The sequence below is a fragment of the Eublepharis macularius genome, chromosome 9, assembly GCF_028583425.1.
Source record: "Eublepharis macularius isolate TG4126 chromosome 9, MPM_Emac_v1.0, whole genome shotgun sequence".
In the NCBI taxonomy this organism is placed as follows: Eukaryota; Metazoa; Chordata; class Lepidosauria; order Squamata; family Eublepharidae; genus Eublepharis; species Eublepharis macularius.
The window spans coordinates 22,521,226-22,545,513 of record NC_072798.1 but is presented as its reverse complement, the minus strand read 5'-3'; the positions used below and the strand labels follow the sequence as shown (position 1 = coordinate 22,545,513).

Here is a 24,288-nt window from a genome sequence, read left to right as displayed (position 1 = left end):
GGAAGAGAGAGCCAGTTTGAGTTCCTTACAGGAAGTGCAGGATGAAAAAGGTACTAAAAAGATTGTAAGCACAGTTTTTGCAGTTCATGTATTATGATAGAAATCTTAAGTGTATAACTAAAATAGCAACATATGAAGCAGCACTGGCTCCTGCCCTGCTTGAGCGGTTCCATCCCCACCCCCCGCGCATTGTACAAAGGTGTCCTGCAAAGCAAAGATCCAAAACCACATCTGGTCCTTACTTTTGTGATTTAGAAAGGCACATTTGGCCTCTAACATACTTTGAAGCCAAATACGCCTTTTAAAATCACAAGGATAAGAGAGGGCAGAGATGGTTTTGGATCTAGCCTAGGCTTACGTGTATTTCTCTTTCCATTTTATATTTAAAATAGGAATCAGGTTGAAAGGGGGGGGCTTGCTAAAACATTTGCTTGTCAGACGACTTTATGCCTGCTGAATGAATATCAAGGAAGGGATTTGGTGCTTGACGAAAAGCTCGAAGAATAATCAAGCGGATGCTGATTGCTTTGAGCCTCCTGCGCTATTGCCTGGAGTGCCTGAAATCTGGCTGGAGGTAATATAAATAATCTGAGGCCACAACCGCTCAGAGGTTTTTCAAGGTGCAGAAGAGCACTTGATGCTCTTTTAAAACTGTGCATTTCAAACACACACCTGCCCCGTTTTCTGCTGTCAATGGTGCTGATAACGCTCATCATCTTTCCAGCCCTGGCACAATTCGTAACCTGGAAAGTGATCACCCAGGTTCTCAGCACAAACTATGTCATTTGCATGACCCAAACAGTGGAAGCTGTGGGGAGATGGTTCATTGAGGGACTCTTTCAATATACTCTTAGCAGGTATAGCTTCATATATGGTAGGGTGGGCTTTGCTGGTCTAGGACCGTTTTACTAAAGATTGAGATTGATTGGTAGGGTGGGCTATCCTCCTTGATTGTGGTCTGAATGTGATATTGCACTCTCTATTCAGTTCATTATCCATCTAATAATAGCAAGTGAAAAACCTTTTTTGGACTTAGGATTCTAACAGTGCAATCCTAAGAAGAGTTACTCCAGTCTAAGCTCATTGATTTCAATGGGCTTAGACTGAAGTAACTCTTCTTAGGATTGCACTGTAAATCAACTACAGAATGTCCACTAAACCACAGAAAATATATAGTTCTTAAAACCTAGAAAGGGATTTTTTTTTAGCATTTCTGAAATGCCAAACTATGAACTAGGCTCCCAAGATGAGCAGTTTTTACTGTAATGTACATCAAGAACCATGGGAGAACTCCTCCTCCTGCCAAAAATACAAGAAAAATGGAACATACGAAAACCTTGAGCTGATGTTATTCTTGGAATGGTGTGAACAGGGGTCCAAAATCTTCTTAGGCAGGAGACTAGAACACTAGCACTGTGTGAACAGTGGGAAGATCTCCACAGAAATGACATAATGGAAATTCCTTTAAGATATGCAAGATGTTGCCTAGTCTCACACACACGTACCTACACCACATACTCGAGAACACATAATATGGACCTTTTGCCAGATTTAATAATAACATTAACATTTGATTTATATACCGACCTTCAGGACAACTTAATGCCCACTCAGAGCAGTTTATAAAATGTGTTATTATCATCCTCGTGACAATCATCCTGTGAGGTAGATGGGGCTGAGAGAGCTTTGAGAGAGCTGTCACCGGCTCAAGGTCACCCAGCCGGCTTCAAGTGGAGGAGTGGGGAATCAAGCCCGGTTCTCCAGATTAAAGTCCTGCCGCTCTTAACCACTACACCAAACTGGCTTCTGCTTAAGCCACTCTTACCCCCTATGAAGTATCGCAAAACCTTTGCTCGATTGGAGTTATGCATTGTATAGCATTTGACATTCCCTATAGACTTCAGTACGCGAGTCCTGTTGCTGCCGCAGATGATGCATAACCAATGAATTCTTCCATCCCTCTCTCCCAACACTAAAAGTTCATCTAAATCACTTCTCAGTATTCCAACTGCTCTTCAGCTATAGCACTAGAAAGACGTAAAGTACTGAGGACATCTTGTGGCTGATAGAATTAAGTTTATATTTTCTTTACTATCTTTATTGTGGGTGTTCAGAGGTCACTGTGATGCTTGCAACTGCACCTTCCACTGCATTATACCCCAGGCCATCAAAGGATCTTTCTGGATTTGTGGGGAGGAAAGGTGACTGGTTACCCTGAAATGCTGGATTCTACAAATTGCAGGGCAATTTTTGTTCTGATGGTCTGGAGACATTTTTTTTCCTGCTGTGCGATAGGTGAATATGCCCACGCAGTACCTGCCGGGACTGTTGCAATAGTAGGAGATTAAGGTCCATTGTGTGAAATGTTTTTGGCAGACGTTTGCTGATACATACCCAGTCCATCAGCTCCAGTGTATTATAAAAGAGACGGCTGAAGTCAAAGGCAGTGGAACCTCCGTGAACCAGCACAGCACACACTGGGATAGGCTACAGTATAAAGGAAGTAGACGTGGTCCTGTGGACAAGGGGATCCACATCGTTCACTGAACCAGCTTTAATTCGGGAAAGGCTCATAATAAAGAAACCGTGAAGTCATCATGACGTAAAGGCAAACTACATTACAGCAAAGATGAGAGAGCCGTCCCAAAAGGCCTCCAAATAACCTAATTCACCTCTTTTCTCCTGCAATGCCTAGTTTGACTTACTTGTACTGTGGCTTTTTTTACCCCTTCCCTTCACACACAATCAGAAACATCTGTAATGCCTCTTTGTCATATTATGGCATAGTGCTATAGAACCAAAGAAGCAGCAGTGCTACCTGGCCACTGCCACATTCCTGTCAGCAGGACCAACTTCAAAGGCACACCCTACAGCCTTCACAGAAGAAATCCTGCAAACTCAAGGCAACCAAGACAAAAACAGGACTCTAAGCAATAAGAAGGACACCATTCCAGTTCCTGAGAACACTTCTGCAAACAAGGGGAAATTATGAAGATCATCAGGCAGAAAAACAGACCGTGGACTTCATGCAGCAAGGCATAGTACAGAGCCCCACTCACTCAATTATATTGGAGGGCTAAGCCAGCAGCTCCACCATCTGAGAGTCTGTAGAGGCCTTGGATTTCCTTGAAAGCTTGCTCAATATGGGTTTGCCAACCTCCAAGTGGTACAGCAAGATCTCCTGGAATTATAACTGACTCCAGAAAGGTAAGTTCCTCTGAAGAAAATAGCCACTTTAGAAGGTGGACGCTATGGCATTATACCCCACTAAGGTCCATTCCCTCCCCAAACCCTGCCCTCCCAGGCTCTACCGCTCAGGGGTCATTTCGTAGAAAAAGAGCTGAAGGAACTAATTAGCATAACTCATCAGCATATGGCACGCCCCTTGCCATCACTGGAATTGTGTCATTAGCATAACTGCTTTGCATATGCCACACCCCCTGACATTACCTATCCTGGCTGTTTTGGACCCAATCCTGGCCATTCAGGGCCGAAATTGGGCCCAAAATGGCAAAAGGGGCTGAAAATGGCTGAAAAGGGGCCCAAAATGGTCAGGATCGGGCCGCTGCTGAGTGGGAGAGTGATCCACCACCCGTCAGAGGCCCAATCCGGGCCGTTTCGGCCCCAATCCAGGCTGAAACAGGCCCAAAATGGCCAAGAGTCAGGTGGGCGGGGCCACCTGACTTGTGACCTCTTTGGGGAACTGCCAGAACTGCATTCCTGCGCGTTCCCCCTCGAAATGAGCCCTGCCATCTCTAAATCTTCAGGAATTTTCCAACCCAGAGTTGGCAACCCCAGTTCAGTACTTTCAGCAGCCGTTCAGTTTACAACCAGTCACGAGTCACGACTCACAACAAGCAGTAGGCAGGAACTGAAAATGCCCAATGCTGTTAAAACCTTTCAGTTCTGATACCTGGTTTTCAACAGCTATGTAAAAGTAGCCAGCTGAAATTTATGAAGCCGTGTGTTTTTTTTCTTCAAACAAAACACGCATCTGAGGTTTCTGCAAAGTTCTGTGAATGTGGCGGCTCAGAAACTCAGATCGTTTTTAGTATTCCTCGCTCCGACTCCTTGGGACCTCTGCTGCCTTCATCATGTGACACGGTTTCATCAGTCACCCTTTGCCAAACTACAAAAAAAAGGAGCTGCTGAATAATGGACAAATAATAAAGTCAATGAATAATGAACTACTGAATAACAAATGTCTGCATGTCTAGACTACAAAAAAATGAAATTTTTAACATCGTGGCAACAAATCCTTTTGGAATTAAAAAAAAAAGCTGGCTGTTATTTTCAACACCAACAAAGCACACTGAATATTTATTTCAGCAGCAGAATCCATTTCATTAACCTTTCTGTGAGCCATCAAGATAGCCACAACCCGGCTGAGCAGCAAGTAATAAAGTTTGTATGAAAAGACTGCCGTTACGGAGGGGAAGGAGGTGTGTGTGTGTGTTGTGCCCTTAGTGGTAAGCTCCATGAGGCAGTGGGCATAGAGAGATGCCTGGGGCAGCACAGTAGAGGCATGCAGCTGTTGGAAGGGGAGTTCTGCGACTTGGAGATGCAGAATTGCTTTGCAGGCAGGTCCCAGATTCAACATCTGGCATCTCCAGATGAAAAGGAAAGACCTCTTTCTGCCTGCGACCCCAGAGAGCTGTTGTCAGTCACAGAAGAGAATACTGAGTTTGGATAGACCACACTCATTGAGCCTGTCAGCACTTTTTGAATGTTAAGAATACAGCCGTCAAATGGCTGGCATGGGAGGCTGGGAGGCTGCAACTACCTTTCTGTGATGGAGGCAGGTGTTTTGGGATGGGTGCTCCCTGCAGACACAAAGGTGACAACTCCTGTGTTCTTCTGAAGCACCTCCTACTCCTATAAGGTCCCGGGATGCCAGGACTGGCTCGTTGCTTTAGAGAACAGATGCTTTGTTTAAGAAGCAAATGTATTCCAGGAAACCCATCAGTAGGCAACGGGGATTGCTGGGATAAACCTGTGATGGTCCAAGGCGTAAACCAATGATGGTCCATTAGCCAAGGATGCCTTCACACTGCAGACCCAGCATGGCTACCTCTGTTGTCGCCTATAGTGCTCTTTCTGAACCCTGCATTTTTCAAGAGCTGCAGCTATTATTGAAGGCTGAGTGGTTGCCGAGCCTCACACTGCAAAGCAGATGGCTCCTCATTCATGTCCTGCCCTCACCTAGAATGATCCAGATATAGTTACATGCAACAATATGAGCACGTCATGAGACAAATGGTTGGGATTGCATATTCCTGTAGCAATGTGGATGGAAACGCATGCCATGGTCCATAGAGTATCATCAAGAGGAGTAGCCGTGTTACTCTGTCTGTAGTAAGTGTCCAGTACCACCTATAAGACTAACAAGATCTGTGGTAGGGCATTTTTTATTTATTTATTTTATTCAACTTATACCCCACCCTTCCCGCAAGAGGGCTCAGGGCAGCTTCCAACAAATACACTGTTAAAATACAGTAAAAATCTTATTAACACATTAAAATTCAGGCACCATCAGACAGATCGGCTACTGTAAAATCATCATCAGCCCCGGCACCACCATGACGTACTGAAGGTATGAGCCTTCCATATCTGAAGAAGTGAGCCTGTGACTCACAAAAGCTCATACCCCACAACAAATTTTGTTAGTCTTATAGGTGCTACTGGATTCTTGCATAGAGTATGATGTTCTGGATAATAGCTTGTGAAGCACGGCGACTCAGCTATGAATCAGGAAATCCCCAATTCAGATTTTGCCTTGGCCAGAAATTCACTAGATGATCTTAGACAAGCCTCTGTGGAGGCACTAGCATACCTAATAAGGTTATTTTAAGGATTGCTGAGATAATGTGAAATAACCAGAAGTACTACGTAATTGCTAAGGATTAGCAAAACTACATTATGAAGCCGACGTGGGATTTCCAGCTGTATATTTTCCCTCATAAGATGAATGCAGGGACTGAAGGAGGAAGCTGTAGGGGGAAATTAATCCTTCCCATCCCCTACCCATTTAAAAATATTTTTCCTTCTTGCACTCCCAAACAGTTAGGATTAGCAGAGTAGTGTATAAAGCATCAGATAGGAACATATGCCGGGGTGGACTGATGATGAGTACAAGAGGGGTGAAGCTGCATGTGTTTCTGCCCACTAGTTCTCCCCTACAAATGCCCCTTCCAGCCCCACATGTGTATTCCTTTGACAAATATGTCAGGATGACATATTTCTTATTACTTCTCATGTTATGAGTATGCACTGCAATGAAGGCGTACATCCACATCCAGCCATTGATGACCTGCTCCTTTTGCAGCACGGTGGGAGGAAGTGAAGATAGCATTGTTGAGGTGGGCAGCAGCTACAGGCCCATAAATAAGAGTCTTCAAAATTGGCCAGACTGACAGTGGGCTGAGTGGACACCATTCTGGAGAATCTGGATGTTTTGATGAGCTTTTAAGGGAATCCTGTTTTCAGCACATATGTGAATTTAGACAAGTATTGCCATTGTCCAACATATTGTGTGTGTTTTGTTTTTTCCTAAATTAGCTAATGTTTCTTCTCCTTCTTGCATGTAACAGATTCACACTTTATTCATTGTCACTGAACACAATATTTAGCATGTTTAAAAGGCTCTCCTGTTTCACATTGGTACAATACATTTTTGAGGGTCTACCATCACAGCTGTTTTGTCTGGTTGCCCAAGGCAACAGGCAGCACCCCTACTAATATACCAGCTGCTATACTAAGAGGCATTTGTGTCCCATCCTCACTCACATGGATTGATGGTACTGCGGACCCATTTCTGTGATGTGTTGATTATAAGTAAAAGGCTCAGAGAGGAAGACCAGGTCTCCTGTTTCAGTAGGAGATCTCCCGGATTATCTCTCCTTTGCCTGCCACAACTCAGCAGGGTGGATACCTAAAAAACTGGTGTCTCACCAACACTGCAATGTGACTTCCAGCAAATTCCTGGAAGCGACATCACCTCACCAACATGATGCTCTAGGATTCACCCAAAACTCTGTGGTTTTACCATAGAACACCATGCCAAAACAGCAACATCATTTCTGTTTATTCACTGGAATTAGAGATGCCATTTCCCTCAGCTGGGGTGAGGGATACCTCGTCCCAAGCTCCTGTTGCCCACTGCTGCTCCAAGCATAGTAAGGGTAAAAAATGGCAGCATGATGATGTGACGTCTGGTGAAAACTCCATAGAGTTTTCACCTATTCCTAGAGCTACCTGCCATCACTTCCAGATTTTCCCAGAAACTGACATCACACCCACACTGCCCCCCCAACCATGTCCCTGCCCCAACCCTTCCACCAGTTGCCAGGCTCGGACTGGCAACCATAATCAGAAGTGACATTATGCTGTTGGCATGGCATCATTTCCCCCTGCCCCCTCCCTCTCCCACTGTTTGCTAGCCATTGGCTGGCAAACCTAGGCTTAAACTTTTTTTTTTAAAAATGGGCAGGTTCCTCTTGACAAAGGATTGGATCCTATAAACAGCAAGCTTGCATTGGTAGAAATAGATCTTCTCCTGCCCCTTACCATACAAAAAGGCATGGCTGGTGGAAAATGAAGGGAAATCGTTGATTTTGCCCAATGTTGCCTTCTCAATGTAACCATTTTTGCCATATGGATTTTTGTTTATAAGTGTGCCACCCCCCATCCACCTCAAAAAACCCTCCTAGCAATTTTTTTTGCAATTCACAGGGATCTGTTATAAGAAGGGGAAGGTGGGGGGAAATCTGCCAATAGGATCCAGTGTTCAGATCTCTTGTTCTAAAGAAAAGCCAATGCCACCAGTTGTAGATTTCTTCCTGGCTTAGAAAGTCCATGGAGGGCTGGGAAGACATGTTTACTAAGGAAGGAGGAACATAAGCGGGGACCTCCTGACTTCAGCCGTAAAAACACTCCGTCAGGTTCATCAGAAAAGGTAACCCCGCCTTGAAGTTTACCATCTCAGCAAGAATACAATTGGTTGTTCCACAATACTCATGAAGAGATGAAAATGAACCAGCAGGAATACGAAATGGAAAGGAAAATTCAAGGAAGGGAAAAGGGAGCAATTGGATGTTCTGAGGTACTCAAAGGAACCTAAGAAGTTCTGAAGAGACCAGATGAGACACTCAAGGCCAAACTAGGTGTTCACTTTTAAGAGATGAGTCCAGTTTCCCTGGGCCCAACTTAGGTTATACATAACTCTAATAATAACTTCACCAAATCAGGCAGAATCTTAGAAGGATGCCTTTTTAAATAAGCACATTGTTTAAGATCCTTGTGCTGTTGTGGCAGCTGCTTCCGAAACAATGTTCTTTAAAATCTGAACAGCCAATCATATCTCCAATGGCAATTGCAAAAATCCCTATCTGGCTCTACCCTCTTTCTAAAAACACTTACGGGGTGCAAGGAAAGGTGTCTGTGGACACCGTGGTACCCACAGGTGCCCCCATTGGGGAGCCCTGTTTTAAACCAACTCAGGAGATTTTGGGGATGGAGGTTTTTATTGACATCAGTGGGTGACTAGTCAATTGGAACCTTTAGAACTGTTCCCTCCCTCCCTCCCTTCCCCGGAAAGGAATTTCCCTGTGTATGGACTGTTCATTGTTAGACTACTTTCAGACCAGCTCCATTGCTCTAGAAACATTTGATCTATCTTTGCCTGAACAGGGAGGGAATTTCTTGACAAATCTTTCCCATGCTTTCCTGTAGAAAAAACGTAAAGGGAAAGGACTAGAATGACCTGCTTTATAGGACTAGAATAACCTGCTTTATCAATGAGGTCAAAAGCCAACACAAGCAACGGTTGTGGCACCTTAAGTAGTACACAGCTGCAAGACAAACCAGGAACCCACACACACACACACACACACACACACACAGATCACCACCATCCTTTCAGAAAAAATAAATAAGAGCCACTTGAAAGTGGAAGGAAAACTTATTTTATAGATGGAATGGAGACCTCCCTAAAGTCCATGCACTATATATAAATGCTTCTGTGGTCGTGTAACTATTTCCATCTCAGGGCTCGATGTTTCCTGTCCACTTTCAGAAGAGCTAGCCATTCACAAGAGGAACGTGTCGGCTTGCATCAGCTCCTGTGAATGTGCCCCAAGCAGAAGACGAATCAGCTCCTTCTCCTGGCTCTACCTCTTGGGAGAGCTTTCTTCCCTTAGCAGCCATGACTTCTCCTTTTTGGAGGTGGCAGGGAAATCAGCTCACGGGTCCCTCTCCGTTTGGCCACTGGCAAAGTCCGGGGTTGCAAAATGCAGAAGGGTAAGACCCCACGCTCCTCTAACAGCGGGAATCCAATTCTGTCAACATCACGAGCTCAGTTCGAGTGGCGGGAAAAGGAAGTCCTGGACACAGCCTCTGAGGCAAGTCCTCATTTGGACAGATAAGTTGGCGGAATCTCTGAAAGACAAAAAGGCAGGAAGTCAAGAGAACCAGAAAGGGGTGCTTCCACTACTCAGACAAACCGGGTCACTGCACCAAGAGAAACGAGGAATTTGCATTCAGCCTGGCAGCCTCTCTAAACGAATTACATGAGGACGCTCAAGTGAAGCAAGGTGCAATGTTAGCCAGGAAGTTGATTTCTTAAAAGGACAGATCAGAAGGCTTTGTCAATCTCCCTCTATACAGAGCTTGCACATATAGTTCCTCAGGAGGTTTGTTTATTTCCTCTTCGGCTCCTCAAAGACTTTGTCAGTTTCACCTCCCCTTCTGGGAGCCAAAGAGGAAATAATTCCAGGATCTCTCCAGGGCCCACCTGCACATTGGCAATCCTGGTTTACTCCCATATATCTATTAAGAAGAAACCACCACAGATCTTAAGATAAATGTCCTAAAACTGTGTGTCTTGAATAAAAGAAAACATTTGAACCTTGCTATAAATCTCCTTCCCTTTTTCTCTCTTGGTTGCCAGATGGGGTCCACACTAATAGCAGACCCCAGGGAGAGGCAGGGGTGGACTTACTTTTTAAATCCAACCATACATGCATGCTGCGCTCCCAGGGCGGTGTGATGACATCATTGCAGGAAGTGACATCATCATGCTACACCCCCACTTCTGGGAGCCACGCCTGGGTAGTGCTGTGCAGCCATAGGAGGATACCTGGATGCCCGGGCTGGCTGGCCACTTCTCCAGGCTGGTGGCTGCCCTGTGCAGCCTGGAGGGGGGGGGGGGAAGAGGAGGGTCCAGGTGTCCAGTTCTGGAGGAACGTTTTCCTCGGAGAATCTCCCCAAATACCAGACTGTCTGGGTGAAAACTGGACACCTGGCAACCCTATTCCTCTCACCAATGAAATCTGAAATGGTTCCTTTCAGTGTCCTCTGAAGCTTAAAAGTTGCCAGGTATGTATGGGCGCAGTTCAAACTAGAAATGTTAGAAAACCAATCCAGTGGGCACAGTCGCTCCTCCAATAGCTCTGAACTTTACTGCTCATTTTCTGTGATTGTAAGTTTTAAAATGCCACGTAGAAAATCCATGAAGTGTTTCATCTCGAAGTCAATATCCAAAAAGAGGAGGTGGTAGTGAGAGAAAATGCAGGGGAACCAAAAAAAGCAAAGCTCTTTACTGATGACATTTTTAAAGGACTGTGCAGTCAATAAAAGCACACAGGTAGGAAGTTTGGTCTGTGTAGCCCTCAAGCCTACTCAAATCCAATCAAGCCACTAGCTCTTTCCAGTTCACCACCTTGGTCCATTAATTAGCCAGTAACACAAGCAAAGTGACCTCAAAAGGCCTTCTAGTCAATTTACTAGTGGCAAGCAGCCGCTCTGTATCCCAAGCCCCATTAAAAAAAGCAACCGCCTCACCTCTCTCAGGGAGCCCTTGATGGTGGAAAGTTTATATACAATCCAGAGAGGGATGCACACCATAGACGAGAGACCCAACAGCCAGCCGACAGTATCTCCCCACCACGGGTACACGTATTTCTTGTTGTATGTTAGTGGGGTGTATTTAATCAGAGAAAAGAGAAATGTCGCCTGGAGAAGCAGAGGGAGAGAAGGAGGGTTAGACACACCAACGGCCACAGGCTTCCTTCCCAAAGCTGAACTCCTCCATTCCAGTATGACTGATCTTCAAGACCAGGGATAATATAACATAGATAAAAATCAAAGCCCCAGAGTTTCTACAGAGGAATTTTCATTTGGTTGTCAATTTGTTATCCAAAACACCAATCTCTCTTCAGTTGTCTTTATATAAATTGATGTTATTACCTCAGAACATCTGAGCCTCCACCTGCATTCAGAAGAGGCACATCTTAGACACCAGTTAATGTCCTCAGTGAGGTCCAAACTACATGCAATGTTCTTGCTATTTTAAAAAATACTAATTAGCAGCTCTACAAGAGCATTTAACTCTTTATTCTCATGACTCTTCCAGGTAATTCTTTTTTTTCTTCTTGCAAAGCTAACTGATGCTTAGTGGAGTATAGTTGTCAGAAGGCTAGAATGGGAAGACTTGGGTTCAAGTGACAGTCTCCCTCCCTCTGTCATGAAGTTGCATGATTTGGGGTGAGGCTGCAAATTCTGGGTTGGGAAATTCCTGAATATTTGGGGGATAGAGGCTGGAAAGGGTGGAGATTAGGGAGGGGAGGGACCTTAGCATGCTTTAATTCCATAGAGTTTACCCTTGAAAGCTGCCATTTTTTCCAGGGGAATTGATCTCTGTAGTCTGGAGACTAGTTGTATTTCTGGGAGATCTCCAGACTACAGAGATCAGTTGGCAACCCTAATTTGGAGAGAGTCACTATCCTTCAGCCTACGCACAGGGAAAATGGCAGAGGGAAGACTCCATGAACTTCACCTTGAGGTCCTTGGATGACTGGCTGGATTAAAAAGTAATAAATAATTCTCCTCATTTTCAAGACAGCCATGTGAGGCTGTTGATTAGCTTTTTAAAAAAAATGCAAGAGATTCTTATCATATAACTATTTATAGTGTGGCCTGGAGGCTTATGATGACAAGAGCTCCTCAGGCTGCGACTCCTAACCCTCTGGTCAGAGGATTCTCCGCCTCAAGCTCCCATTGCCCACCACAATAAGTTGCAGCTGGGAAAAAATTTAAAATCTCATCAACTTCGCAAGCATGATGACATCACTTCCAAGGAAAACCTAGAAGCAATGGCGATAGCTCCAGGAATCACCAGAAACTATAGGAATCACCAGACCTCTATGGTAACCATAGAGTGTCTGGCAATTCCTAGATCTTCTTGGTTTTCCCCAGAAGTGACATCATCATATGTACTATGGCAGCACCTCCCACCATGTCTCTGCCACAAATTTTCCAGCCAACTGCCAGGCAGGTTGCCATGTCCCCTCTTACCTTTAGTCCTGGGGATGGTGAAATACCATCCGGGTGAGGGGTGCCGGTCCTCTGTTCTTGCATGCACACACACTGGAGGCCTTCCACTGATGTCACTCCCAGTTTTAAACAGAAGTGATGGGGGCTCAGCAGGGCCATATCAGCCCCAAATATAGCAAAATTTTAATATTTGGGGCCAATTTGGCCCCACAAAGCCCCCATTGCTTCCATTTTAAAACAGAAGTGATATCAGCAGAAGGCCCCTGGAGTGCACAGGCCATTTTGGGGCATGATGCAGCAGCTCCAGCCAACCTCCCAACACTCCCTGACCGCCCCCACCATGCCCCACCTACGAGGTAAGTGGGGCAGGGGCTGGCAGGGATGGCCAGCAACCCTAGTTGCCAGTCTCAGCCTGGCAATCCTACCTCAGCGCTTGTAAGGTTTACTACTCCCTCTTTTTTTGTAGCGGTACTCACCACAGTACTGAGTATAAGTACCTTTTGTGGGGGGGCGCTCTCCCAAGTCCTGAGCAGGAAAATTGGTGGAAATTAGTGCAGCCTTATGCATGAGTACCAGCTAGGGTTGCCAGGCAGAGACTGGCAACCAGTGGGAGGATTAGGGTTGGGGCACAGCAGCACATGCAATGTTAGCAATGTCTTCCAGGGTTCCCCCCAGAAGTGACATAGCAAAGTTGACGATGCCACCTTGCTCTTTCGCTCGCTCTCGCTCTCTCCCCCCCCCCTTCACTGTCACTTGGGAAAAGTGGGCTGCCAGCGGGAGATCTCCCACCATAACAGAATGTCCAGGAGCCCTATTACTGGCAGCTTTTCTGTAAACAAAAAAAAGGGACTGCTTCTGAGAACATGAAACATTTCTGCACTGGGTCTCATTGTGAATGCTTTGCATAAATCTAATCATATATGTTAAGCTACGTAAGGCAGGAAGCATGTAACACTCCTTCAAGCACAGGCAACTTAAGTTGGGTCTATTTATAGCAACAGAGAGCTCTCAAACAGCATGTCTACATTATGGATGTATTTTTACCTATCATAGTTTCATCCAAGAAATTGTAGGGGAAATGATCTTCCAGGGATCATTAGCTCCTCTCTCAAAACAAGGTAAAAATATCCCCTTAGAATATCTAATCCAGAATAACAAGGGAGTCAGTGGTTGATTCTAGGTCTTAATTACAGTATATCGTCTATCAAAACTATCGATGACAGAAGACTGCGTCCACCCTTCTTTTGAAAACTTCCAAGACAAATTATATCCTCTATAAGTATTTGTTGCTGAATTGATCTCTGAATTGCTGAAGTGATCTTTGCAGTGGTGGTGATCATAGATGGGGCTCTTATAGTGGTGGTATCTCACCTCACCTGTAGAATGTGTTCCCCCTTGCAGCTCACCTGGTACCTACTCTACTTTTAGGCACATTCCTTTTTACTCAGGCCTTTAATTAAAGGGTGGGTGACTTTTTAAAACAGTTTTTACAGTCTGCTTCTAGCTTGGAAACTGTTTAACGGGAATCATTTTAGGCTGTTAAACATTTTATGCTCTAACTGGGTTTTTAACAGCTAGGTTCATTTTTAATAATTTTTCACTATTTCATGATTTTATCAGCCTTTCTAAGCTACCTTATGCAGGTCCTCTGGAGAGGCAGTATATACATTTTCTAAACAATTAATTATACCTAAGGGACATATTCAACGCCACTGCCACTTCTACCCTACTGCCAAGTCTGAGAAAAATCAACCATGCGCTGTTGATTTCAAACCAAACTTCATGAAGGCATGAAGGAGACAGGGCTCATCTCATGCCTTCAGGGTGCAAAATTAGGAGTATTAGGAGAGCCAGTTAGGTGTAGTGGTTAAGAGTGGCAGGACTCTAATCTGGAGAGTGGGGTTTGATTCCCCACTCCTCCACTTGAAGCCTGCTGGGTGACCTTGGGTCAGTCACAGCTCTTTCAGAGCTCTCTCAGCCCCACCCACCTCACAGGGTGATTGTTTTAAGAATACGCTTTGTAAACGGCTCTGACTGGGCGTTAAGTTGTCCTGAAAGGCAGTATATAAATCGACTGATGTTGTTGTTGTTATTGTTATCCTGCCCTTCCTGCAAGTAAGCTCAGGGTGGCATACAATTTTCACCCTTTATTCACAACAACACTGTGAGGTAGGTTATCCAATGAGCATCAAGTCTGAGTGGGAATTTGAACTCAAGTCTCTTAGAGGCCCTCTACACTAGACAACTTATACAGGGGACACTCAAGTGGCTTACTTTTTGTGTGGTCTTATATTCAAATGTATTCTCTCCCCCTAGCAGTGCATGTGAATCCACAATGGGAGAACAAGTGTAAAATCTTTCACTTGAGTGTCCCTGTGTAAGATGTCTTGTGTGTTATTCCAGCTCTCTATCCACTGTACCACACTAGCTCTCAAGGCCAACCTGCTCCATTCTCAAACCATTTCCAGCTTCAAAAAACCTCCAGTGCTGTACCGTGGCTACCTGCTGCTGCTGCCTTAACTCTAGTACCAGGGCCACTTCCAAGTAACACGCAATATCTGGTTGAAAGCTGCCTGCTGGTGCCACTGATCAATAGGCACCCGTCTTATGCTTACAAGATATCCCACAATACGATCTTCCACTATCATGTCTAAGGTTGCCAGCGCAAGGCTGGCAACTGGCAGGAAACTAACCTGTAGGGGTGGGGGTTAAACCATAGAGTTTTAAACAAATGCTAGAATTTATGGCTGACATGGTGACATCACTTTCAATTGTACTGGAAGTGACTTCATTAAGTGAGGGTTCTGTCAACCCCACCCCTCATATTTCTCCCATCACTTAGCTAAGCAACAGTGGGAAGGGCCAGCTGGGGGTGGGCAGAAGGTCTCACCCAATAGAGAAGGTAGCAGAAGATCTGGCGAACTTCATTATGCCCCACCACTGCCTTGCAGGAACACACTAGTACAAAGCAGGATTGATGAGGCACAGTCAGCCATATTCACATTTGCAGAACAGCTCAACCCTATTCCTCTTATCTTTAGGAGCACTCTTTTCCTCGGCCTCAACACAAAGGGACTGCACGATGTCTCACTCACCAGGCAAACAGCTGGCGTGATGAATAGCCAGCAGTATTTGATGACAGACCATGGCCGATAGCCAATCATGTCTTCAATATTATCATAGAAACGGTCAGCACCTGTGAAAAGGGAAAATGAGAGAGAGAGAAATCAAAATGCTAACACCACATTGAGTGGAGACGGCAAGGAGAAAGAGACCTCTTAGGGAGGGGGAAGAACCTACTAAGGTACGTAAAAAGGAGCGAGCAGGGAAAATGGCCTCACAGTGGACAGCAATGATTAGCAACTCTGCTGGCCAGGGGAAAGATTACCTGCTTCCTCCAGACATGGAAGCCTCAAAATCACCACATACAGTTTCCTCTGTATCATGAAACAAAATAAGAAGAATAAGCCTTCGAGAGCATTCTAGGTTATTTTCATCACTGCTAAGCTTGTGTGCGCATTGGTAACAAAGCTTCCACAGGTGGGAGTTTTCTGCACATTTGGCTCTCAATGTTGTCATCAAGCAACTGTGGTGATAGTCTATCCCCTTTTTATTACACAATACTTTAAACCAACATATTATATCCCTCCAGTCTCCTTATAGCTTCCCCTCCCCATTCCTTCCCAGGCGATCAGGAAAAAAGTGCCCACACATTTCCCCTTATATTTCTGCAATAGAACAACTTGATTACACAACAATGAATACTGGGAATTCAGAAGAACCTGAAGTGGAAATAAATAAGTGGCAATAAATTGTTACAGTACCATGACACAATAGCATAATTAATAGCAATTACCGCCAGGGGTTTTTTTCTGGGAAAAGAGGTGGCGGAACTCTCAAGAGGGAAATGAAGAAGAAACACATGGGATTCTTTGAAATCATATTATTTTCAAGCACTATTGCCGAGTATTTTCAAGAGGTGGTGGAACTCCATTCCCCCGTGTCCCCCCTGAAAAAACGCCCTGATTGCCGCTTTTTTAAAAGCTCACACTGCAGCAGCATGTCAGGGGAAAAAATATTAGGAAAATAATGGGCACCCTCAAGGGTCTGATAGGAAAATCGCACCAGTGCAGAAAATGCACAGTATCCCTTCCACGTAATGTTCTAACACATTTGGACAGTGGAGGAAAAACCTTTTTGTGGGAGCAGTCTTAGCCACCTGAAGTTATCATTGAGCCAGATTCGGTCTACCGGCTGCCACTTGCCTATCGCTGCTGCAAAAAAGGTATGATTGCAACCCACCATTGCAGAGAATGTCTTGGTGCCATGTATAGCTGCAGACTAGTGCTTTAATGACCTGTTCAGACAGCAAATCCAAAGACAGTGGCACGTGTTTCTTGCCACATTTATACTCACCATAAACCCAACCAATGCACAGCGTCTCAAAAATAGCGACAAAGAGAAGGCACATCCCGCTAGCAGCATAGTAGTCAAACAACTGGAAGACATACATTCCACCCTAAACATGGAGTCAGGGGAGGTGGTGAGAAAGAAAGAGAAAATAGAAATCTAAGCTGGAGCAAATATTAATAAATACGAGACTCTCCAAAAATGCTTGGCGGCTTTGAGTCATCCCTTGATCATTTCATTTTAAATACAACACAGCCTCTTATCCAGAAATCTAAATTCAGATAGTAATTCGTAAAGCCTCTTATTATTCTGCCTTGTTATACTGTTTACTTCAATACAATACCTTCCTATACCCGGACAGACAAAACAGACCTGCCTTATGGCTGAAATCACTCAAGTTTTGCAAATATTTTGCAAATACTTTTCAATACATCTTGCAAAGGTGTTCGTTTTCATCATCTCCATATCCTGAATACATCCAGCACATAGCGAACTCTGATTGGCTACATAGCATTGTGATGTCATCGTTTTCACTATGTGAGCCATCATTGAGCAGGATTATCCTTGAGACTAATCCAGAAAGAAGAAAGCAGAAGCAATTGGGTGATACGTAAGCAGGGCCTGACAATCTTGCATATGTTACCGATGCAGCATGGAACCAAACCTCAGTTGCATAACAGAAAATGAATCAGCCACATTAGCTATGTACAGAGTTTCTACTCTGTGACACTTGCCATGGTAGCTACATGTCCCAGCTCATTACTCACTTAAAATCTCAAAACAGAGTCATGTGCTCTTAAAAACAGAGTGCTAAAAGTCTCTTGAACTGGGACACGAGAAACATGGGTTCAAATTCCTGCCCAGCAATGAGTAACCTTGGGCCAGTCACCATCTCCCAGTCCAACCTACATCACAGAGTTGTTGCAAGGATAAAAAGCAAGGGGGCAGGGGGAAAGAAGAATATCCCCCATGAACTCCTTGGAGGGGCTGGGAGGGAGAAGACGGCGACTGTGTAAATAAACAAAATGGCAAAGTACAATAGCAGTTGATGTGTTCTTTACTTCAATGGGTGCTACAGAGTGGATTTTTCTCCTCTATATTAGTAGCTTTGCTTTTTTTTGTCCTTTTCAAGGAGTATCTGAAGAGATTTTTATTCTTTCTGCACATTTAGGAAGGGAACTCTTGGCTGTTCTCAATAGCCCTTTCCCACCCTTCGCCTGCAATGTCATCATGCATTTTTAAAAGATTTACTATCAAGTGCTGGAGCATCATTTATCTGTATTGGACTAAATAATATACAGTGTTTTGAGTGCCCCAGTGGAGTGGGGAGGGGGGTACAATATGCAGTTATTTCAGGGGAGTGGGTATGCTGTAATGATCAAGAGGGAGTGAGGGATGATCCCATGGCACAGCCCAGTTCAAATATCACCTTTGTCAGGAACTCACTAGGTGGCTTAATGCAAACTCTTTCATCCTCAGACCCCCCATGTGCAAAAGGAAGATACCAGCCTACTTTACAGAATTGTTTTAAGTATTACAGCAAGATAATGTATTAGAAGTGTTTAAAATGTTGGCTGCTATATAAATGCTAAATATTACTATTAATAATTAAAAAATATATATCTTTGGAAACCATTCCTAAAGTATGCCACAACATGACAGAACACATAGCATTGACTTGTTTCTGGGCTGCAATCTTAGCAGCGCTCTTCTTTCAGCCTCTGAATACCAAATGGAATTTTAAAAAGAGTTAAGTTATAGTCTGGGAATGTAGAAGCATGCAGTAGGTCTATATTTAAGTCTCCTCATAGGGAGAAACTAGGAATGTGACATATCCAAGACTGTATCTACAAAAACGATGTCATGCCCCTGTAGTGAACTGTAGGAATGAGCCACTTATGCAGATACTATAATTATGCCGCTTGCTCACTATTATCAACCTACACAGAGTATTGGAAGGACCGTACAGTTCCAAGGATGAGGAAAAACCTCATATTTATTTTGTTGTAAATAGCCAAATCGGTAATTGCTTCTGAATGGAAACGAAACAGTCCTCCAACTGTAGCGGTATAATCAGTTTTGGGATTATTTTGCAATGGAAAAACTGTCTGACCATATCGCCCAGTCTGAGTCTGAACACTACACATCGCAATTTTTAGAACGATGGTTTCCAGTCTTAGAATTTCTGTCAGATAATGGCCGTTTTCACACGCGTCCCGGGAGATCGCGCAAACTCACAGCATGAAGCATCTTCCTAGCACGATCTCCCGGCATGATCCCCTTTAATGGCCCGATGACGTCAGAAAAAGGGCCATTAAAGGGGATCGTGCTGAGAAATTGCGCTAGGAAGACGCTTTTATGGCGTGAGTTTCACACGATCTTCCGGGTGCCTGGCCGTGTGAAAATGGCCCAAAACTCAATGAAACCTGCAATCAAATAGGGAATATTATTATTTATTATCATCCTATTGATGAGATAGTAAAGATAAAACTGATTCCAAATCATGTTGGAGTGAACGTGTACAAAATATGTGAGATATGTAAAGACATTTTATTGATATGCTTCAATGTAATCTCCCACGTCACGTCAGTTACAAATTTTGTTACTATGAATGTTTGTTAGTTCATTGTTAAACTGCTTAAGAGTTCGGTTTGTAATTTAAAAATATTGAATAAAAATTATAAATTTGAAAATAAAAAACCTACACAGAGCACTGGGAATATTGAACATGATTTAGGTCATGCTGTTAGTTTATGTGGGTCAACACAGATGACCCAACAGGCTTGTTCCATGTTATATGTGATAAATAAATTGTATGTTAGCCCGACACCTAATTAAAGGATTCCATTTTGGGGCCGTTAGCAGAGTTTATCATTTAGCAGAGGAAGAATGATTATAGGTGGTTGTCAGCTGGTTCTGCTGGCTACTGTGTGTGCAGGAATGAAAATTACAAAGCACACACTTGCTTATATTTAGAAAAGAAATAAGAGTTCTGTATTGTAGGAACTCCATACTCTGATAGGAAAGGAGGCGGATAGATCTTAACTACCTATCCAGTCTAATGATGGGCATGGATGCTATGACAAGTCCAAGACGGAGGGAGAAGAAGGATGTCTGGAACAAAGGCAGGAAGAAGAGAGAGAGGAAGGAAGTCAGGAGGAGGAAATTGTCATGGGCCAGTCTGGGCTCAGTGACAGTGACTCCTCAGGAGGAGAGGAGCCTTGTGTAGCCAGCCCTGGCTCCTCAGGAGAAGAGGAGCTTTGTGTAACAAGCCCTGACTCAGCCACCACAGGTGATCAGGAACAACAACTGCTGGCTAATCAGAGTCCACAGCCAGCAGCTGGGGCAGAGCCACCAGTACCCTCCAGCTCCTACACCACAGGGGAAGCCCAGTCAGGGACATCCAACACCACAGGGGAAGCCCAGCCAGGGACATCTAACACCACAGGGGAAGCCCAGCCAGGGACGTCCAACACCACAGGGGAAGCCCAGCCAGGGACGTCCAACACCACAGGGGAAGCCCAGCCAGGGACGTCCAACACCACAGGGGAAGCCCAGCCAGGGGCTTCCACACACACACCCAGGTTCACCCACACCCAAAGAACACCGCAGACGAAGGCAGAGAGTGGAGCTGCAGGAGAGAAGGCGCAGTGCTTGCCTCCTGGGACGATGCCAGCTGCTTGTCGATAGTGATGATGAGTAGCATCAGGATAGAGCCCAAGCAGCAGTCTGCAAACCATGCCTGGGATGGCTATAAAAGCCAGTCTAGAGGAACTGCTAGGTGTGGAAACAACGAGTTGAAGTCCTGCTACTGCTGCAGCCACTTCCTTGAACTGTGCCTTGCTCCTGTAGCCTTTGGACTGTGCCCTGTCTCTGCTCGCATCTGGACCTGACTTTACCGGTACTGACCTACAGACCCCCTGACTTGGCTCTTGAACTTTGGACTTGTGCTCTGACCCTGGACTGAACTTTGACTCCTCTACTTGGGCTAGCCTGGCACATGGCAGAAATCCTGAGAACAGCAATCTACATATCAAAAGATAGTCAGAGCAGTAAAAGCAGTAAACAGTAAACAGAGTGCCCTGACCTCTCTATCTTCCTAACTCTTTGGCTTGTCCCCCTCTGAAACCTGAGGAAAGGGACAGCACTGAATCTTCCTCTTCCAACAATATGTGAAGAGTGTGTGTTAGAATATGCTCCTGAAACCTCCGCAATGTACTGGGTTCTACAGCAGATACCATAAATCAGAAGACAGAAAGTTTAGGAAACTTCAGGGGAAGCTTCTAGGTGCATCCACAGCTTTCAAAATACTTGTTTTCAGAAAGAGGAATCTGGGCAGATTCTTCAAGCCCAGCCTTCTGGCTGAAACTCTCTTTTGAGGACTACTGAAATGTGGTCTGCGACCATGGCAAGTAATGGAAAATCTCTTTTCCTCCGACTAACAGATTTGCAGTTGAATTTTCCATACAAGTTATGTCAACAAAGAAAAGTAGGTTCTCTCCCCTTCTCTCTCAAGACCCTACCTCGGTGATCATGACCAGCCCCACGAGGTACGAGATGATGGAGACAAGCAAGATCAGGATTTCTCTGCGGTTCTTTTTTCGGAAAATTCCCGGGTACATGTCGACAATAGCAGTCACCAGGCTTTCCACACAGACAAACTAAACAGAAGGGAGAATTCAGGAATCCATCAGGTCGTTCCTATCAGAGGAGCTCGCTTTCCCTGTTCCCTACGAGAGATCACAATGCACTGAACACAAACCCTCAACAGTTCCCTTGCATGTTCCAGGAAAACATGGCTGGAGACAAATGACAGATTTTTCATAGATTGTCTGTCCTTGTGTCCTTTAAAAGAATATTCCTGCTCTCTCCCCAAAAACATTTCCTTGACTGTCCCCTCAAAGAGTACTTTTCTCCCTGGCCATTGCAGCCGCAGAGCAGGTTTTCTGTTCCCAGGAAGTGTCATTCCACTCCGGGGATTGTCATTCCATTCTCAGAGTAAGATTCTCCAACTCCATCCCATGTTTTCATTGCAACTTTTTGGTGCTGCAAGCCAATGCAAGTCAAATGGCATTTGCAGCTCCTATTCGATGTACTGGAAGTTTCCTGGGGGGCGGCCACTTTGGGGGTCTGTAACTCAGATATCCAAATGGCAATCTTGGCTAAACTTGGAGGGTGGCTGGAGGAGAGCCTGCTGAAGACTCGCTGAGAGTTTGGAGTCTGTGAGTGTGAAGGGGGCGGTCCCAGGGCCCACAGAAGTGACAGACCATGGACCAACAAACTGGTCCACGAACCTGGGCAGATCCATAAGTGGTCCTTGGTCAGTGAAAATTGATGGGTTTTTCCCAGTCCGTGCCCACCTCTACTAGGCATACAGTAGGTACTGTTTCCTTGCAATGCCATATGTTGTCCTTGTCTCTAATGTCACAAGAAGTTCATTTCTCAGAAGGGAGAAACAAAAACAAAACAGGGATACTGGAATTGAAGCAATTTGTGAAATTCAGGAAATGCATGCATATCTTGGGGGACCAAGGTTTCCCTTACACCACTTGCAAGTTTTAAAAAATTCTCAGTGCTCTCCAGCATATTGCAAATATTTTTTCTCCACTAGGTTCTTAACTGGCCTTCATTCCTCAAATGTTCATTGCTGCAGAGGACAGCTAGCCTGGTGTCAATTTCTGGCTGCATAAGTAATTCCATTCAATAGGGTTGCCACTATAGTGAGAGGCCTCCCAGCAATTCCACTCAGTGCCTGCTGGTGCCCTGGGCACTAGCATGAGAAACTGGGAGAGGGGGGCTGGCATACCAGCATCACACTGCTGCACCTGCATCACTTCCAGTTTAAATATGTAATGCTCTGACATTTCTCAAGAAGACTATGGTAAAACCATAGAGTTTTTGAGAAGTGCCAGAGTGTGCCCAGTGACATGCTGACCTCAATTCTGGGTGCACAAGGAGTGACATCAGCACATCACTGGTGACCTCGTGACATCAATGGCGAGGGCCCCCACCTCCGAAGGTAAGAGACCTGTTGGTTGCAAGGAGGGAGTGGGCAACCCTAATTCTCATCACAGAGTCTCTAATTGTCCTCAACAATAATATGCCATCATGAATTCTTTGAAGCCAACATCAAAAGCTAAAATGGATGAGTTTACCCTCTCTTTACCTACTCAACATCTGCACTACCTCCCCCTAAACCCAAAAGACGATGAGCTAGGAAAACAGAGGCAAATCTCAGATCTAATAAAGCAGAAAAACTATTTCAGCTAATCCAGATCCCTTTCTTCACCTCCACCTTTCAAATAGTCCGCAGGCACTAAGTTGCAATACGCCTTCTGCGATGCTCTCTGTCCCTTAGGAAAGAAGCTGGCTCGGGCCAGCTGGGCCCTCCAAGGCATCATTACCTGACTGTCCAATCCCAGCAGGACGACCATGACAAAAAAGAAACAGGCCCAGAGCGGAGAAAAGGGCAGCATGACAACCGCTCGGGGATACGCGATGAACGCCAGGCCAGGTCCTGCCGAGATAAAATTCATAAGCGAAAAACTCATGAGACACGCGGGCAGAACACAGGTGGTGTGAGCATAATGCCATGAAGACAAACCCTGTTCTTATTGAGGTTGTCAATCTGCATCTGGGTTTAGCCATTACAGACTGTTAATGAATTCTTCTCCGTAGAGAAGAAAAACTCCCTCCACACAAAAAACTAGTTTGTCTAGGTCTTTGTCTAAAAGGCGAGAAGGAAAACAATGTCCCACTTTACCATCTCCTTGGAGAAAGGCTACAAATCTAATAAATAAGCATATAAACAAATCTGGAAAGGAGGTTTGAGTAGAACTCTTCTCTTTGAAATGCCACTTTTTATTACACAAGGATTTCTTTTTTCTAGTCATGTGTATCTTCATTTTCAGCCTCAGGGAGAACTAAGCCATAAACAGTTTAGGAATCAAAGGAGCACCATTTTTTGTGAACCACAACTACAGTTGATAGGAATAAAGGAACAGAAAGGACCTCGACAAGAGCAAAGTATATGGGGGATGGATAGGTTCTTACTTGTATGTGTACAAAGAAGGTACGGAGGACTTACTACTGAAGCAACCAAGGGAGATTAAGTAGGCCTGTTGAATCATGTAGGATTTCATTGCCAAAAGGGGGGCATGGCATACAGAGTTAAGGTATATTAGGCAGCTTTTCACATATCACATGGTAGTAAACCTGAGTTAATCCCTAAGAATACATTCAACAGGTTGTTGCCTCCAATCCTGGCCCCTTGTAAGATATGCGTGAGTGATATCCGTGTTTGCAAGCATGCTTCTGAAAAACTTGCATCACGTGTGAAACTTCTTTGTTCGATCATGTCCAAAAAATGTAATAGGTGAACTTGCCTTAGTAAAGATGCATAAGCCACAGACATACTAAGAGTCACAAATGGATCAAGCCATTCTTATTCAGCTTTCCTAAGGGGAGAGATCATGGGATGCGTCTGACATTCGCTCAACTTGCCAGGCAGCAGGCAACACAGAGCCAGCTGAAAAATGGCCCAGACTT

At 44.7% G+C, this 24,288-nt stretch overlaps 1 protein-coding gene across 1 annotated transcript in view; it reads right to left on the bottom strand.

Annotated features, from left to right (window-relative positions):
• Positions 1-9,072: 9,072 nt before the first annotated feature.
• The window catches only part of LOC129335636 (sodium- and chloride-dependent GABA transporter 2-like), a 71,377-nt gene continuing 56,161 nt past the window's right edge, over positions 9,073-24,288 (bottom strand). Inside the window, exons 9-14 of the mRNA XM_054988350.1 lie at positions 23,145-23,257; positions 21,264-21,401; positions 16,747-16,849; positions 15,426-15,526; positions 10,840-11,010; positions 9,073-9,435 (exon numbers count right to left, since the gene is read on the bottom strand). Coding sequence (XP_054844325.1) covers positions 9,316-9,435; positions 10,840-11,010; positions 15,426-15,526; positions 16,747-16,849; positions 21,264-21,401; positions 23,145-23,257 — 746 coding nt within the window. The 3' untranslated portion in view covers positions 9,073-9,315. The remainder of the gene's footprint in view (positions 9,436-10,839; positions 11,011-15,425; positions 15,527-16,746; positions 16,850-21,263; positions 21,402-23,144; positions 23,258-24,288) is intronic.